General features: G+C 38.9%; 1 protein-coding gene across 2 annotated transcripts in view; it reads right to left on the bottom strand.

Annotated features, from left to right (window-relative positions):
- The window catches only part of Afg3l2 (AFG3 like matrix AAA peptidase subunit 2), a 641,759-nt gene that overhangs the window by 237,502 nt on the left and 386,730 nt on the right, over positions 1–17,527 (bottom strand). For both annotated transcript variants that reach the window (XM_090383564.1, XM_090383565.1), the window contains exon 10: positions 10,422–10,575. In XM_090383564.1, coding sequence (XP_090239690.1) covers positions 10,422–10,575 — 154 coding nt within the window. The remainder of the gene's footprint in view (positions 1–10,421; positions 10,576–17,527) is intronic.

Below are 17,527 nucleotides of genomic sequence, written 5' to 3'. Positions count from 1 at the left end.
TTAAGCATGCTCAATGCTGATGGGATTCTTCCTCTAGCTCAGAAAAATCACCTGAGAGGGCATAAATTCAAATTGAGGAAAGACAGATGTAGGATAGACGTGCGGAAATTTGCCTTTAGCCAGCGGGTGGTTGGTTGGTGGAACAGACTTCCATCCCTTGTGGTGGAGGTTGATAGCCTAAATAAGTTTAAGGCTCAGCTGGACAGGTATTTTGAACGAACAGAGGGGTGAAGTGGAAGTGGGTTTTTTTTTTTTTTTTTTTTGGCTGATGCTGCATAAGCTTGCTTTCTTGCATCAAATGCCTCTACTAATGCTAATGCTAAAAATGATTCTTCTGCTCCTTTGCTTATCTCCAATGGCACTCTGAGATCTAGGCTAGATCATATATCTCTTTTGTGGATTACCTTACTTCTAATCGCTCGTGGCACAAGCACATTACAAATAGTGCTTACTCTGCATCTAGAAAACTTGGTTTTCTCTTTGGCTGTTGGCATTACTTTTTTTCCAAACTTTACGTTCACACTGTACAAATCGCGAATCCACCCTGCCATGGAATATTGTTCCCACATTTGGGACGGTGCTCCCAAAATCTTTCACAGGCTAATAGATTCCAATCAGAAGAGGGCAGTTAGGTTAATTCATGACTCATCTCTAATACAGTCTCTCCATTCTCTATCTTATCAATGTACTGTTTCTGCTGCATGCCTTTTCTACAGATACTTCAATGGGCACTATTCTTCTGAATTGGCTTCTATAATTCCTACTCACTCTTCCAAAGCAGTCCGAACACATGCCGCGACCAGCCAACATCCATTTACTATCCATCTTTGAACTCACAGAACCAACTTTTCACCTTCCTCATTTATTCATCCAACTGCCACTTTCTGAAACATCCCTCCTTCATACGTATTTCATGAAAATGATTCTACAGAAATTCAAGTCTAATGTCAACAAATATCTTCTTTCATCTTATCAACCTTCAATCCACGCACAGTAATACTAAGTATTATACACCAGTGAGCCAAACATTATGACTACCGAGCCGTATTGCAAATAGAAGCAACTGCAGGCAAACTACGGCACATGCACGGGTTAGGACATTGTATTAAAAACACATGATACTGAGCTCTGTTAATTAGTGTTACTCTTGTTCTTCAGATGGGAAAGGCAGCACACTTAAGTGAGTTTCATAAAGGCCAAATTGTAATGGCGAGACAACTGGGTCAGAGCATATCTGAAACAGCATGGTTGGTGGGGTGCTCACGGTTAGCCATGCTTAGTACCTACTGAAAGTGGTCCGAGGAGGGAGAACCCATGAACTGGTGGCAAAGTGTTGGATGCCCACGGCTCATTGATGCTCAATGTCAGTGAAGGCGCTCTCTTGGATGGTACGTGGGAACAGAAGGGCGACTGTGGTGCAACTTTCCGTTAATTGAAACGCTGGTGTTGGGAGTAAAGTGTCAACACACGGTACACTGAACCCTGCTGAAAATGGCGCTGCGTAGCCATAGGCCGCTCCGAGTACCCATGCTAACCCCTGTTCACCGGCGACAGTGCTACAATGGACACACGAGCATCGAAACTGGACCTTGAGTGATTGGTAGAAGGTCGTCCGGGTATGTGTGCATCGTTTATCTGGGGAAGTGATGGCACCTTGATGCACTGTGGGAAAAAAACAAGCCAATGGCAGCGGTGTCATACTTTGGGTGATATTCTGCTGGGATATCCATGTGCTGGGCATTATGACGTCTACAACCTACCTAAACATCATTGTTGACCAGGTGCACCCTTTCATGGTAACTGTCTTCCTCTCTGGAGGTGTCGTCTTTCAGCAGGATAATGTGTCATGACACACTGCCCGGATTGTTCGAGACTGGTTTGCAAAACATGAGGAAGACTTCCAGGTATTGCCCTGGCCTCCAAATTTCCCAAACATCAATCCCATCGAGCATCCGTGGTTTGTGTTGGAACAGCAACTCTGATCTGTGGAATCTCAACCACGGACCTAACAGTAGGATCTGCTAGTTATGTGTTGGTATCAGGTACCGCAAGACACATTTAGAAATCTTGTAGAGTCCATGCATTGCCGGGTACAAGCTGTTTTGGCTGCACGTGGAGTACTAACATCATATTAGGTAGGTGGTCAATGTTTTGGCTGATTGGTGTAGGTTCTAATACCTCTCGTGTTTGGGGTTTTCATAAAAAAAAACATACACCACTGGACAAGGATGACGGTAGTTTAACTGCGCATAAGCCTATGAAAGATAGGCTCACTCTCCATTGGGTGCAAATGCCTCGGAAGATTTTAAGCTGAAGACTTTGCCGGTGTATCACTGTAACACCCACGGAGTACTTAAACAACAAAAAATCAAAACGATATGCTGGGAGTGTTTTGGAACAGTAACAAGAAGGCTACAAGATATGTCTTCAATGAATGGGTGCTGAAGTTTTCTGTTCAAGCATGATCTTGAGAAAAATAAGGTTCCTGTGAAGGCATGGCTCCTACTGGATAACATGCCAGGCCATGATCCCCACCTTGTTCAATCTCTTGAGGCACAATTTGACTTTGTTCAAGTCAAATTTTTCAACCAATGGACCAGCAAGTGATTGCAAATTTCAAGAAAATATATACCAAGAAAATGTTCACAAGTTGCTTTGCAGCAACCTCTAGTGAAAATGATGTTCAAAGATTTTTGGAGGTCTAAGTTCAACATCCTGGACTCTGTGAGGCTTATCGTGAGTGCTCAGAATGATGTTTCCACCAAGTGCTCAAATTCAGCCTTGAGAAACGTCTGGCCCTTAATCATCTGTAACTTTGACGGATTTAAAGATGATGGTGCTTTGGCATATGATATTGTCACTCGATAAATCAATGGGTCTGGAGGTTGAAGAAGAGGATGTGGAGGACCCTATTGGCGCTCATGGCCACGAGCTAACATCAGGAGAATTACAAGAGTTGGAGAAAATTACAAAGAGTGACAATGCAGAAGAAGACACCAAAAAAAGTGTCAGCTGAAGAGTTGAACACTCATTTCTTGTTGGGAGCATTTAAGAGAAGTGGTAAAAATGCACCTTAACACTTAACCCATGATGTGCAAAATGGAAGAAAGTCATATCTTACTTCAGGAAGCTACAAAAAGTCATTAAAAACAGTGTGCCTTGGACAGTTTCTTTGCCAGTAGCAATAAAAGACAAAACTGAAAAAACACATGATGCCTGATCTATTCCGACCACCAACTACACCATCATTGATTTCATCAGCCCTGCTCTTCAAGTCTACAATAAATGATAATTTATTTATTATTTTTTATTTTTATTTTAAGATGTTTTATAACTATTTATTAAATAATCTTTATAAAACACTCATTTTTAATTTAAAAAAATGAAGTATAACATGAACGAAATACCAATTTTATGAGGTTGTTCGGGTTGCCTGTCAAGAGTTTAGAATGAATTACAGGAAATCAATGTACTATTGGTTTCAACTTACAATGGGTTTTGGGAAAAAAAATACCATAGGATGTTAGGGCCCCACTGGAATATTAATTTATTAGTCCGTGAATCCCCCCAAGCTAGCAGTTTGACAACCTACCTAACGCTGTCTCGATAGCATCAGCAAATATTCTTGCAACCTTTCTATTTAAGTGTATCCCATCCCTGTAGAAACAAACAGTCTCTCTTGTTAACAAGCACAGACCAGGCTGAGAAAAATTCTACCCCTTGAGCCTTGCACAATCTCTCCAGGGCTGAATTGATCAACACAGCACTCATCACATACTCCCTCCTATTGTGTTTGGGCAGAATTTCAGACATTTTCAAATTCAACCCTAATTCACAGTTTTTTTACAGTGACCTGTTAAGTAATTCCGCCAGTCTCCTACTTTTGATATCATTAGTGCCAACATGTACAACCTTTTTTGCCCTTAAAAGATGATATCTGCTATACAACGTCATCAACCTTTGCCCCTGGCAGACATACCCTGGTCCTGTTCCACCTATCCTTTTTACACAATATGTCCCCCATTTCCCTGAGAATAGAGTCACCAACAACTACTAGTTCCTGTGGGACAGGCGCATTCTGCCTTGGGGATTGCCGCTGTGTTGCATGATGTTCAAGTGCAAGCTCTGGTGTTGATGTAGGCAGCTGAGAGCTTGAGGCCCTCAATTTAGATCCTTCAAGGACATCCACCCTGTCCTTCAAGCTCTCATATAGGCCCACAACAACACTGAGTTGTCGCCTTATTTCCTCACATCGTACATGTACAAGGACCTTTCCCTTGGCAATATCACGTCCTGTACCTGATTGCTCCACAAACATCAAGCAAGCACGGCACTCCCATTAGCTTGAGCCTTTTGCTATGCTGATCTGGTCTGAGTCATGATTTCGATTCAATTTCAATACAAAATTATAACCTTCAATCTCAATGCAGTTATAACACTATATATATATGTGTGTATATATATATATATTTTTTTTTTTTTTTCTTTTAGTACCGAGTATTATCTCCAAGTTTCGTTATATAACTTCTGAAACAAGTTATGTATTAATTAATAATGTTACGTTTGTAAAATCTAAGTCGTTATATGTATTTAGTTAAAAAATTACAAATTAATTGATAATGAAGTTTAACAAGATTAATAAATTTTACTGATTAATCGATAATTCTATCTACTATACTAAGCTAACCGCATCTAGTACGGGATATAATGTTGATCGTATAAGAATGGTGGCAAGTTATGAATGGTAAATCTACGGACAACAAATATTAACTTCCAAAATCTCGCTATCTAAATTCAGAATAAACCAAGGATCTTGACTAGATCTATAAGCTACTTATAGAAAATAACTTAATATAACAAATAAGTCAGTAAAATAAAGCTAAAACTTTGCATTCGCCGAAGCTACAAAAAACTTGTTAAACACGTGGATTGGATACCCATACTGATAATAAGTGAAAGGAGTGAAGGTGGAGATGGGTTTCTGGTCCATAAAGATTTTAAAAACAAAATTTTGGAATTCAAAAGTACATCACCAAGGGTATCAAGACTAATAGCTACAAGCTAAATATTAGCTAAATATTATTTATTTTATATTAGCTAAATATTATTTAGCTACTACAAGCTAAATATTATAATGATATTATAATATTTAGCTTGTAATATAACTGCATATGGGAAACAGTAACCCCAGAGCAACGTATCAACTCTGCGGTACCACACTGACAGTGGTGGAGAATGAAAAGGACCTGGGGGTAATTGTGCAGGGAGATATGAAGTTCTCTGAGCAGTGCAGACGAGCTGCAAGAGTAGCTCATGGTGTCTTGTCAATGATATACAGGAATTTTTCTAGCAGGGATAAGGAGGTGATTATTCCCTTGTATAAGGCAATGGTTAGGCCACATCTTGAGTACTGTATACAGGTCTGGAGGCCTCATTTCAAGAAGGATGTAGAGCTGCTGGAACGGGTACAGAGAAGGGCAACAAGATTAGTAAATGGAACAAAGGGTTGCTCTTACGAAGAAAGGCTTAAGTTTTGCAAATTACAGAGTCTGGAGACTAGGCACCGGCGAGGTGATCTGATAGAGGTGTATAAGGCCTTGAATGGTTTGAGCATGCTCAATGCCAATGGGATTCTTCATCTTTCTCAGAATAATCACCTCAGAGGGCATAAATTCAAATTGAGGAAGGACGGATGTCGGATAGATGTGCGGAAATTTGCCTTTGGCCAGAGGGTGGTTGGTTGGTGGAACCGACTTCCATCACTTGTTGTTGAAGTTGATAGCCTAAACAAATTTAAAGCTCAACTGGACAGGTATTTCGAACGAACGGAGGGGTGAAATGGGAGAGGGGTTTTTTTTTTTTTTTTGGCTGATGCTGAATAAGCTTGCTTTCTTGCATCGTATGCCTCTACTAATGCTAATGCTAATGATTTGTGCACCAACATCGAGCCATGATGATGAAGAGGTTGAAGAAATGTACACCGAAATTGAGTCTTCTAGATGAGCAGAAAACCCACTACACTATTATCACGGGGGACTTCTTCAATGCTATGGTTGGAAAAAGGCAAAACAGCACAGAAAGAGGAACTATAGGAAATTTTGGAATTGGTGAAAGAAATAAAAGAGGTGAAACACTTGTGGAATTTGCAGAATCTCAAGGACTGTCAGTAATGAACACTTTTTTTCAAGAAAAGGGTGAACAGAAAGTGGACATGGAAGAGTCCAAATGGATTAACAACTAATGAAATCGGCTTCATCCTCACTAAGAGAAGTTATATTGTGAATCATGTTACCGTCCTGAATAAGGTAAATGTTGGAAGTGATCATAGAATGGTAAGATGTACACTTGATATAGAAGTAGGAAAGGAAAAAACTGACTCGAGTAAATAATACAAAGGTCTTTGAGATAACAGAGGAGGAGAAAAAGCAGTATGTACTGGAACTTAAGAACAAGTTTGAGCTTCTGCAGACTGCTCAGGACCAAGATATCGACGAGGAATACTACAACTTTCTGAAGTGATAAAGCCCAAGAAACCTATAGGGAAAAAGAAATCCAAAGAAGAAAAAATTAGTCAAGAAACACTTGTCATGATGAACCAAAGACGACAAATGAAGAGCAAGAAAAACACTGACAGGGAGAAAACTGAGTATACTGAGTTATGCAAAGCCATTAGAAAGAGACTCAGAGAGGACATAAGAAGATTTAACACAAGAAAAGTAAACAAGCATTAAGCGAAAAAAAGGATTTAAATCAGCAGCCATGAGCAGTAATACAGAAAGACAAATGATACTGAAGCTGAAGAATAGTGATGGTGTATTTATAAACAGCAGAGAAGGCATAATTCAAATAGCAGAAGACTACTATAGAGAATTATACAAGGAGCGAGGGAATGATGCCAGCAGTGGGGAAGATGGATTGCAAAGTAGCAACACATATGACATACCCGATATTCTTCCTGATGAGGTAGAACATGCATTGAAGAAAATGAAGAATCAGAAAGCCCCGGGGGAAGATGAAGTTACTGTTGAGTTGTTAAAATTGGGAGGAAGAGACATAACACAAAAACTGGCAAGGCTCTTTCACAAAGTGCATTAGAAAAGGTGTGATGCCTAAGCAGTAGAATAATGCAATCATAGTTTTGCTGCATAAGAAAGGAGATAAATCAGAAATTGGAAACTATAGACCAATTGGCTTGTTATCCCACATCTACAAGTTGTTCACAAGGGTCATTACTAACAGATTAGAAAGAATACTTGATGAGAATCAACCGAAAGAGCAAGCTGGCTTTAGGACAGGATTCTCAACTACGGATCACCGTCACGTAATATCACAGCTAATGGAGAAAGCAAATGAATATAAAACACCATTATGCCTGGCATTTGTGGATTATGAAAAGGCATTTGACTGCATACAGCATAAGGCAATGTTTCGGGCACTGGAAAGACAAGGCATAGATACCCCATATATTATGATTATGAAGAAAATATATGAGAGTGCTACCTCGTGTATTACACTAGACAAAGACAGTAGGAAATTTAAAATCGAGAAAGGAGTTCGACAAGGAGACACAATATCTCCGAAGCTGTTTACTGCTGCCCTTGAGGAAGCTTTCAGAAGATTAGACTGGTTGCAGAAAGGAGTCAATATGAATGGAGCCTAAGCCATTTGCGATTTGCAGATGAGATTGTGGTCATAAGCCACGATCCCAAAGAATTTGAGGAAAATCTTAATCAGTTATGCACAGTTTGTAAGGATTTTGGACTAAAGATGAATATGGCTAAAACAAAAGTAATGATGAACAAGTATGCCACAGAAAGGGGCATAATGATTGAAGGAGCAGTAATTGAAAAGGTGGAGTCATATACTTATCTGGGACAAGTTATTAGCTGTAATAATGATAAATGGCTGGAAGTCAAGAGAAGAATAAATTTTGGATGGATAGCATTGAGGAAATATAGTCACATACTGAAGAGCAATATCCCAGTTTGTCTGAAACTTAAAATAATGAACCAATGTATACTCCCCACCATGACTTATGGAAGTGAAACTTGGGCACTCATCAAAAGAATGGAAGAGAAGCTGAGAACTACACAGCGAAGAATGGAACGAATTATATTGGGAATCAGACTGTTAGATAAGAAGAGAAACATATGGATTAGGCAGCAAACTCAAGTAAAGGACATTCATATCAAAACTAAAGAACTAAAATGGTCTTGGGCAGGACACATAGCTCGAAGACATGATGACAGATGGACTAAGAAAATAACAGAATGGTACCCAAGAGGAGCTAGAAGAAAACCTGGAAGAAAAAAGTTGGAGATGGATAGATGAAATTCATGAGTTTTTGGGTAGTAAATGGATGGCCAGTGCTCAAAACAGAAGGAACTGGAAAGTTGCTGAAGAGGCCTTCATCCTGCAGTGGATTGAAAATGGCTGATGATGACTGATACTAAGTAATAACCTACAAAATCTATATTGAAGTTAAAAATTAAACTAAGTACAGTAAACCTCCGCTATTCGCGGTATCTGTATTCGTGGTTTCGCATATTTGCGGTCGCTGATTTAACATAAAATGAAACCTTAAAAAAATGCGAATTTTAAAGCGCTGTGAACATTTTCCGCCATAAAAAAACATGGGCGTGGCTAAAATTATCTTTCCCGGTCGAAACAGCGCTCAGTGGGTGGGGGGGGGGGGTGACAAAATCGCGAGCGTGGATGTTTCTCGCTAATTCTTGTTCGGTATGTGTTATGCGCTTGCCATGGAAGGTTTCGTCGTTTGTTTTTAATTTATATGCTTTTAAAATTTGAATTAATTTATCAATTTATAAATTGATATGCTTACAAAATTGATAAATCTACCATTTTGCAGTGTAAAACAGACTTTTTTGAGTGCGTTAACGGAAGAAAGTGACTTTATTTGGACAAGTTCTTTGTAACCCGTACAATAATATAGCTACGAATAAAAGGGGAAATGTGAACTTGAAATTATCAAAGAAGATGATGACATTGGCAAATAAAATTGAGTTTTTAGACAAAATTTCTAATGGTGAAAGTGTCTTCTTAGTGACAAAACATTATAAAATCATTGAGTCAACGGAACGATCAATCAAGAAATTGGAAGAAAAAATCCGCCGGTGTCCGTGAAAACGCAATAATTGCTTCAAAAATTTGCTCTGTAACTCGTGATGTTAAATTAGAAAAAATGGAAAAGCTTTAAATCTGCGGATAGAAGACTGAACTCAAAATAAAATTCCGTTAAGTTCACTCATTATTCGTGAAAAGGCAAAACTCCTTTATCAACACTTTAACGAAACTGGTGATAGCACTGGCGGGATAAGTTTTTTAGCTAGCAAAGGTGCTAGTTTGAAAGATTTGTTTGAAATTTCTAATAAATATTACATTTAATATTATACTGTTTCTTATTTTCATTTCTATGCCATATTCTTGCATTTCACCATGTACTGTCTATGTACATAGTCATATTATGAAGGTACCTATAATACATACATAGACAAAATTTCAGACTAGTTTTTCTTATATATTTCATACTTTGGAACGGAACCCCTTTATTACTATGGGAGCCATAACTCAGTATTCGGGTTTTCGTTATTCGCGGCATTTCTCAGGATTGTAACCCCCACGAATAGCGGGGGTCTACTGTATTGTACTAGGAATTCTTTTCAACACTAACCTGTAAGTAATTCTGATTCTGCAGATCTCCCACTCTTATTGTCATTGGTGTCAACAAGTACAATAATATTTGTGCCCTTAAAAGATATCTGCTCTACAACGTGATCAACTTTTGCCCCTGGCCATATTCTTGCATTTCACCATGTACTGTCTATGTACATGGTGAAATGATTAATCAACTGATTAATCATTTAACTGATTAAACTGATTAATCAACATACCCTGGTCCTAATCCATCAACGTTATAAATTTTACGTTTCAGTATCTCTTCAATACAATCACTTAAAAGCTCTCGATTTTTTTTTAAAAATGTTCTCTTTAAAAAGCCTCCCTATTGGCGAGGTTTTTTTCTCCCTCTTTTCCACATAAATGAAATAATAAAGAGTTGTGGCTGATGAGTAAAAGGATTAATAAATGTGCATGGTTTTTAAATTTCATCAGCAAGAATTCTATATATAAAGCTTTTTGCTCAAACTGCACTCTTATTAAACCAAAATTCTTGAGATCATGAGCTATTATAACATTCACTAGAATGTATAATTTTGGGAAAATAAATTGCGATGTTATGATCAGGTTGAATTTTTAATCGGAAAAGATTTTAATAAATGGTATGTAAAAGATTCTGCTGTGAAATGGGAAATAAAATTTAAACTGATTTAATTTACTATACATTTTGGCTATTTCCTAAAAAAATTCTGACAGCCACAACAGACATGAATATTTAATCTTACCATCCATTTCTACTAATAACTGGTTTAAAGTATTTTCCTGTTCACTATGTCCTCCGAGGCTTCTTGTTCCCCTTTTTCTCCCTACAGCATCTATTTCATCAATAAAAAGTATGCAAGGAGCATTCTTCCGGGCCATTGCAAACATATCTCTCACCTATAAATGAAAAATTTAGAGAGTAAAAATATTCACTGTGAAAAAGTAAAATTTTCTATTTATTGAGAATAAAGCCACTCATAATACATTACAGCCAGAAATGAATATAACATCTAGTCAAAATAAATATTCATGGCTGTGAATTGTGGACTTTTGAAAAAACTGGATTTTGACAAACTGAAACTGTAAGCAGGAAAAACAAATAGGATCTAATGTTAGTAAAAACTACTAATGCAAGACAGCAACTCAGCCAAAAAAAAAAAAAAATCTATTATCTCCAATAGTTTGTGCACTTTTTCTTTGAATTTATTCAAACAATCTACTTCCTCAACAGATGAAAGCATGTACTAGCAATCAACCACCCGTTAACTGAAGACAAATTTCTGCACATCCATTCTACAACCATCCCTCCTCAATTTGAATTTGTCCCCTCAATTGCATATTCTGAGCAAGAGGAAGAATTCCATCTGTATTGATTTTGCTTGAGCAATTCAAAGCCTTAAACACCTCAATCAGATTGCCCACTCACAAATGCCTGCAATTTCCAGAACTGAAGAGCATCCCACTGTTCCCCTCAGCAATCTCATTAAGATTCTCTGTACATGTACCAACAGCTTTTTATCCTTCCTAAACGGCAGCCTAGAGACATGTATGCAGTACTTAAGATGTGACCTAGCCATTACCTCAAACAACAGGATAATCACCTTTTCTCTGCTAGAAAAATTCATTAGCATTAGTAAAGGCATATGATGCAAGAAAGAAAGCTTATGCATCACCAAATGCTGTATAAGCTTGCTTTCTTGCATGAAATGGGAAGTTTCGTCCAAACTTCCCATTTCACCCAATCCATTGGCTACAAATGTTTGTCTAGTTCACTTTGAATTTATTTAAGCTGTCAACTTCGACAACAACAGATGGAAGTTTATTACAGCAATCAGCCACACGCTGGCTAAAGCAAATTTCTGCACATCTATTCTACAACTGTCTTTCCTCAATTTCAATTTATGTTCCCTCAGGAGATAAATCTGGGTAAGAGGAAGAATCCCATCTGCATTGATCTTGCTCAAACAGTCATGGCCTTATACACCTCAATCAAATCACCTCACAGGTGCTTAGTCAGCAGACACAAAAATTTGCAAATCTTAAGCCTTTCTTCGCAAAAGCAACCCTTTGTTCCATTCATTACATTGTTGCCTTTCTCTGTACTAATTCCTGCAGTTATAACATCCTTCTTAAAATGAGGCCTACAGACCTGTATACAGGTCTGTATGTCTCAAGGCGTGGCCTGACCATTGCCTTATAGAAGGGGATAATCGCCTCCTTATCCCTACGAGAAAAATTCCATTGTATTGGAATTGACAAGACACTATGATCTACACTTGCAGACTGTATGCACTGCTCAAAAAACATATCTGTCCTTTTCATTCTCACTCACCCACCCACTGTGTAGTACTTTACATTTCTCACTGTTAAACTTCAGCTGCCACTTCTCAGCTCATCTGCCCCAATTTTTCCAGATCCTTTTGCAGTAGCATGCTGTCTTTACTGTCATTAACAGACTTGCCATACTTTGTGTATGATCTGCAAATTTTGACATTAAGCCTGGTATACCTTAATCAATATATTTAAAAAATATACAAAACAACAATGGGTCCAACACTGAACCTTGGGATTGTCCACTAATAACATTCGTCCACTGATTACTGCTGTCCATCTTTGCTCACTCAACCATGCTTTAATCCATTGTAGCAACTTGCCCTTAATGCCAATACCGCTACAATTTGTACAGTACTCTTTCATGTGCAACGGTATCAAAAACTGTCCAAAATCCAAGTATATGATATCAAAATTATTTTTTGAATCCAGTTCTTTGTGAACACATCATAGTATCCAATCAAATTGGCCAGAGAAGACTTCCTCTTAACAAACCCATGCTATGTCGGAACAATAACCAAAGTGTTGTCTAAATGATCCTGCAGTGCTTCTTTAACCAGTGACTGCATTAATTTCCACAGAACAGAAGTTAAACTAACATGTATGTAATTACTTCTGTCATCCTTTGATCCTCCTTTGTGAATCGGGGTCACATTTTTACATCTCCAGTCCATGGGTACATCCCCCGAGTCCAAGTAAGCTCTCATAATTTAGGGTTTGCTTACTTGTTTTGCTGCCTCCTTTAATATAACTGGATAGATCGGGTCCAAACTAGGTGTCTTTTTAATGTTTATAATCAACAATTTATACTCCACTTTGTTCTCAGTTATTAAACAATCATTAACTCACTACCATTGTTTAATACACCTTTGGTATTCACCTCCCATAATAACTCCTCATGTGTAAATGTAGATGCAAAATATTCCTTTAGTTTGATAGCTACCTGAGCGGGATAATCAACAGTTTCTGATTCATTCCCTTTCTTCTAGAGTTTACATAAGTAAACAACCCTTTGCTGTTTTTATTTACATACTTTGCCAAAGATTTCTCGTAATCTGCCTTTGCCTGCCTAAATAAATAAATGAACCACTAGGTGGCAGTGATCACAGTGTTCTGAAGTGGGATTTACTCAAGGAGGTAACTACCATCAGAGGTAAAGGGAAGGGTTTTTGTTTTCGTAAAGGCGACTATGATGGTCTGAGACAGTATTTAAATTCTATACAGTGGGACCAACTGATGATGTTACCAACAGCAAACTCAAAATGGGAAGCATTCAAGGAACTAATCTTGGAGGCTACCAGGCTTTACATACCAACTAAGAAATATTGTTCAAGGTTTAGGCCTAAATGGTTGTCAGATGAACTAATGAGACATGTGGCAGAGAAGAAAAATGCATGGGATACATACAAATTAATGGGTGACATGGAAGCCTATGATAGATATAAGTTGGTCTGTAACCAAGTCACAAAGGAGATTAGGCAGGCAAAGGCAGACTACGAAAAATCCTTGGCAAAGGATGCAAAGAAAAACAGAAAGGAGTTCTTTACATACTTGAACTCGAGAAGGAAAGGGATGAATCAGATTGGTACACTGGATATTGATGGTTCAACAGTTGAGGATCCTGCTCAAGTGGCTAACAATCTAAACGAGTATTTTGCATCTACATTCACGCATGAGGAGTTATTCAGGAAGGAGAATGATGTAGGTAAAGTAAACATTGGCAGTGAGCTGGATGATTTTGTAATAACTGAGAGGAAAGTGGAGGAGAGATTGTTGAGGATAAACATAAAAAAGGCACCTGGGGTGGATGGGATCTATCCAGTTATATTAAAGGAGGCAGCAAAGGAAGTAAGCAAACTCCTAGCCATAATTATGAGAGCTTCTTTGGACTCAGGGGAGGTACCCATAGACTGGAGATGTGCAAATGTAACCCAAATTCACAAAGGAGGATCAAAGGCTGACACAAGTAATTATAGACCTGTTAGTTTAACTTCTGTTCCAGGTAAATTAATGGAGGCACTGGTTAAAGAAGCACTGCAGGATCATCTAGACAAGAATTCAGTTATAGCTCAGACGCAGCATGGTTTTGTTAAGGGTAGGTCTTGCCTGACCAATTTGATTGGATACTAGGATACTATAATTTTTTTTAGAGTTTTCCACCAACCATGGAATAAAATGAAAGACGAAAAACCCAAATTTTTTAAAATATTTAATATTTACAATAAATGATTTACAAACAAAATATTACTGATAGTAATTTTAAAATAAAACAACTGTGATATACAGGATAATAATAAAATGCCGAATTTAAAATGCAATAAAATATACTGGGTTAAAAGCGCTTAAAATACTAACTAAAGCTTTCAAAGGCTTCTGCCTTCTTTCTCAACAGTGTAATTTCTGTTCTGCGGTGCATCATTAAATACCAGCAGGTTCACGGTGCATCTCACGTGAACGTGTACTGTTCCCGTCAGAACCGGAAGTGGCTCGGGAGCCTTTCAGGCAAAAACGTTCATCCCCTCCAAGGATTACCGCCTCAAAGAGGGGATGAATGCGTGTGCCCCTATCTCTATTTATATTTTTCTCAGTAGAACTAATTCGCAAGCTCTCGAGCCACTTGCGGTCCCAAAATCTATGCGCCCGATCAGTGATGACCGCTTCATCTGGGGAGATTTGATGTTGCTTCTCCCAGAAATGTTCAGCTACGGCGGATTTGCCATAGTCTGCATTTCTTATCGCATTTGTGTGCTCCCCCAGACGATCTTTGAGACGCCGTTTTGTTTCTCCCACATAACACTCCCCACATTCCGGGCATTTAATACTGTATACGACCCCACTAATATTTTCATTTAAGACAGGGTCCTTCACCTGTGACACGATTGTGTGCAGCTTCCTGCCTGGGAGCTGCACACAACGTGTCTGGTAATTCCTTAATATGCGAGCTAAACGCTCGGATAAACCCGGATAGTAGGGAATGTATGCGGTGGCTATTGGCATGAAGGACTCACTTCTACTCTGCCCTCCACTAATGTATTTCTCTATGATCCTCCTTGGGTAGCCACACTTCAAAAGATCCGCCGTAACACATTCATACTCCAAGTTTCTATCCTCTGAGGTACTACAATGGGATTTTGCCCTATCCACTAATGCTCTTACTACACTGTTCCTGTGATAATTAGTCTGCGCTGAGCTGTATGGTGAATATTGGCCCCTGCACATAGATTTTCTAAATACTTTTGTTTTCAAATGCTGGTCTTCTCTACAAATCAGCACATCCAGGAACGGCAAAACCCCTCCTTCCTCTACCTCAGAGGTGAATTGTTTTTTTTTTTTTTTTTTTTTGATTTGGTAGTTGTTGGCGCATCGGCTTCTGTGGCCATATTGCACCTCCCAAGGTTTTTGCAGTACTTTGATCCAAGCCCGAGGCGGGAATCGAACCCGCGACCTTTGGGTTGCCGGGTAGGTACTTTACCCACTCGGCTAGCCCGGTCGGCGAGGTGAATTGTATGAACGGGGAGAAGCTGTTGTTGTTGTTGTTATTTGGTTTTTAGGAGCATTAGCAACTAAGGCCATATTGCTCCGGGATATGCGGTGGTCATTTCCTGACCTTTCCGCATCCTCCGTATTTGGTGGTGACGGGCTCGAACCCCGGTCTAATCAAGAAACATGTGCTACGCACTGCTGCTCCTTCCCACCTGGCTACGGAGGCGCCGGGGGAGAAGCTATTAAGAAAATTCAACGTATCATCCTCACTCCCTTCCCGAATAACTGAAAACGTATCATCAACATACCTTTTCCACGGATGCATAGGGAGAACTGTAGTGTTAAATAGATGGAATCGAGCTCCTCCAGCGCTAAATTAGCTATGATGGCACTGATGGGGGTGCCCATAACTGCACCGTTAACCTGCTTGTACATGGTGTTATTAAACACCATGGTAGTACTCGAAAGACATAACTCTATTGCTTTACATATGTCCTCTAAGTTTAGTTGCGTCCTATTATTCAAGGTGGTGTCTCTTTCTAAAGCCATGTACGCACAATGTATCCCATGGTCAATTGGGATGCAGGTAAACAACGATGTTACATTAAAGGATATCATAACCTCGTTTTCTTCTATACGTTGTCCTCTTATGAATTGTACAAATTCTTTACTGTCTCTGATACTATGTTCAGAGAGTCCAACTAATGGTGACAGTAGTTTGGCTAGGAAACCAGATAATGCATACGTGGGGCTGCCAATAAATGAGACTATCGGTCTGAGTGGCACACCCACTTTATGTATTTTTGGCAAACCGTAAAATCTCGGTATCTGGCTTCCTGTGGCATGTAATGCCCAATACCGCTCCTTTGAAATCTTATTGGATTTCATCCAACATTGCACCATCTTATTAACTTGTCGTTCCAGATTCGACAGGGGATTCTTATGAATAATCATATAGGTTGTGCGATCATTTAACAAATCTAATGCTTTGCTTACATATGCTTCTTTATCCAAAACCACCTTTGTGACCACATCATAGTATCTAATCAAATTGGTCAGCCAAGACTTCCACTTAACAAACCCATGCTATGTCTGAACTATAACTGCAGTCCTGTTTTGGTGATATTGCATCACTTCTTTAACTAGTGAATCCATTCTTTTCTCTGGAACAGAAGTTAAACTAAGAGGTCTATAATTATTTGAGTCATTTTGAAGCCCCTTTGTGAATTGAGGCTACATTTGCACATCTCCAGTCTATGGGGCTCTCCCCTGAATCTAAGAGTGCTTTCATAATTCTGGCTACGGGTCTGCTTACTTTCCTCGCTGCCTCCTTCAATATAACTGGATAGATTCCATCTGCCCCAGTTGCCATGAATCTCATTTGTTCATCTGACATCCCTTTAGGTCTAAATCTTGAACAGTATTTCTTATTTGGTATGAAAAACAAAGTTGCTTCCCAGATTGTTCCTTGAAGGCTTACCATTTAGAATTCGATGTTTTAAAACTTTTCCAAAGAAATTTAACTTCTTTGGAACTGCTAAATGAGACATGAAAACAGAGATTTCTGCCTTGAGGCAGTGTTAGGTGGGTCAGAAAACTGTAGCTTGGGGGGATACAAGGACTAATAGGTTAACAGTAGCCACTGGCAGAGGTGAAAGCTATTATTGCACAGCTTCTATTGCAATGAGCAGAAGCCTGGAAAACAAGATGCACGGTATTTCAGAGACTGCTGGGAGTCACTGCGGCACAAGTAAACACATGGGTTGTGTTAGGGTAACTAAAAATAGGAACAGGTGCATGCATACTTGCGCATACACTAATGCCAGGAGTTTGTTAAATAAATTTGATGAATTTGAGGTATTGCTCAAAGCATTAAAGGCGGATATTGTTGGGATATCAGAGACATGGTGTCACACAGATATAAGTAATTCAGAACAGGAATTTGGGGAGTACAACGTCGATAGACAGGATAGGAAGAGAGGAGGGGTTATGCTATTAGTTAAGAAACACACAAAATTCAAGGAAGTGAAGCCAG

This window comes from Mastigoproctus giganteus, chromosome 10 (assembly GCF_048544385.1).
Source record: "Mastigoproctus giganteus isolate SK-2022 chromosome 10, ASM4854438v1, whole genome shotgun sequence".
NCBI classification, from domain to species: domain Eukaryota; kingdom Metazoa; phylum Arthropoda; class Arachnida; order Uropygi; family Thelyphonidae; genus Mastigoproctus; species Mastigoproctus giganteus.
The sequence above is the reverse complement of the archived record's forward strand: the minus strand, read 5'-3'. Positions and strand labels throughout refer to the sequence as shown.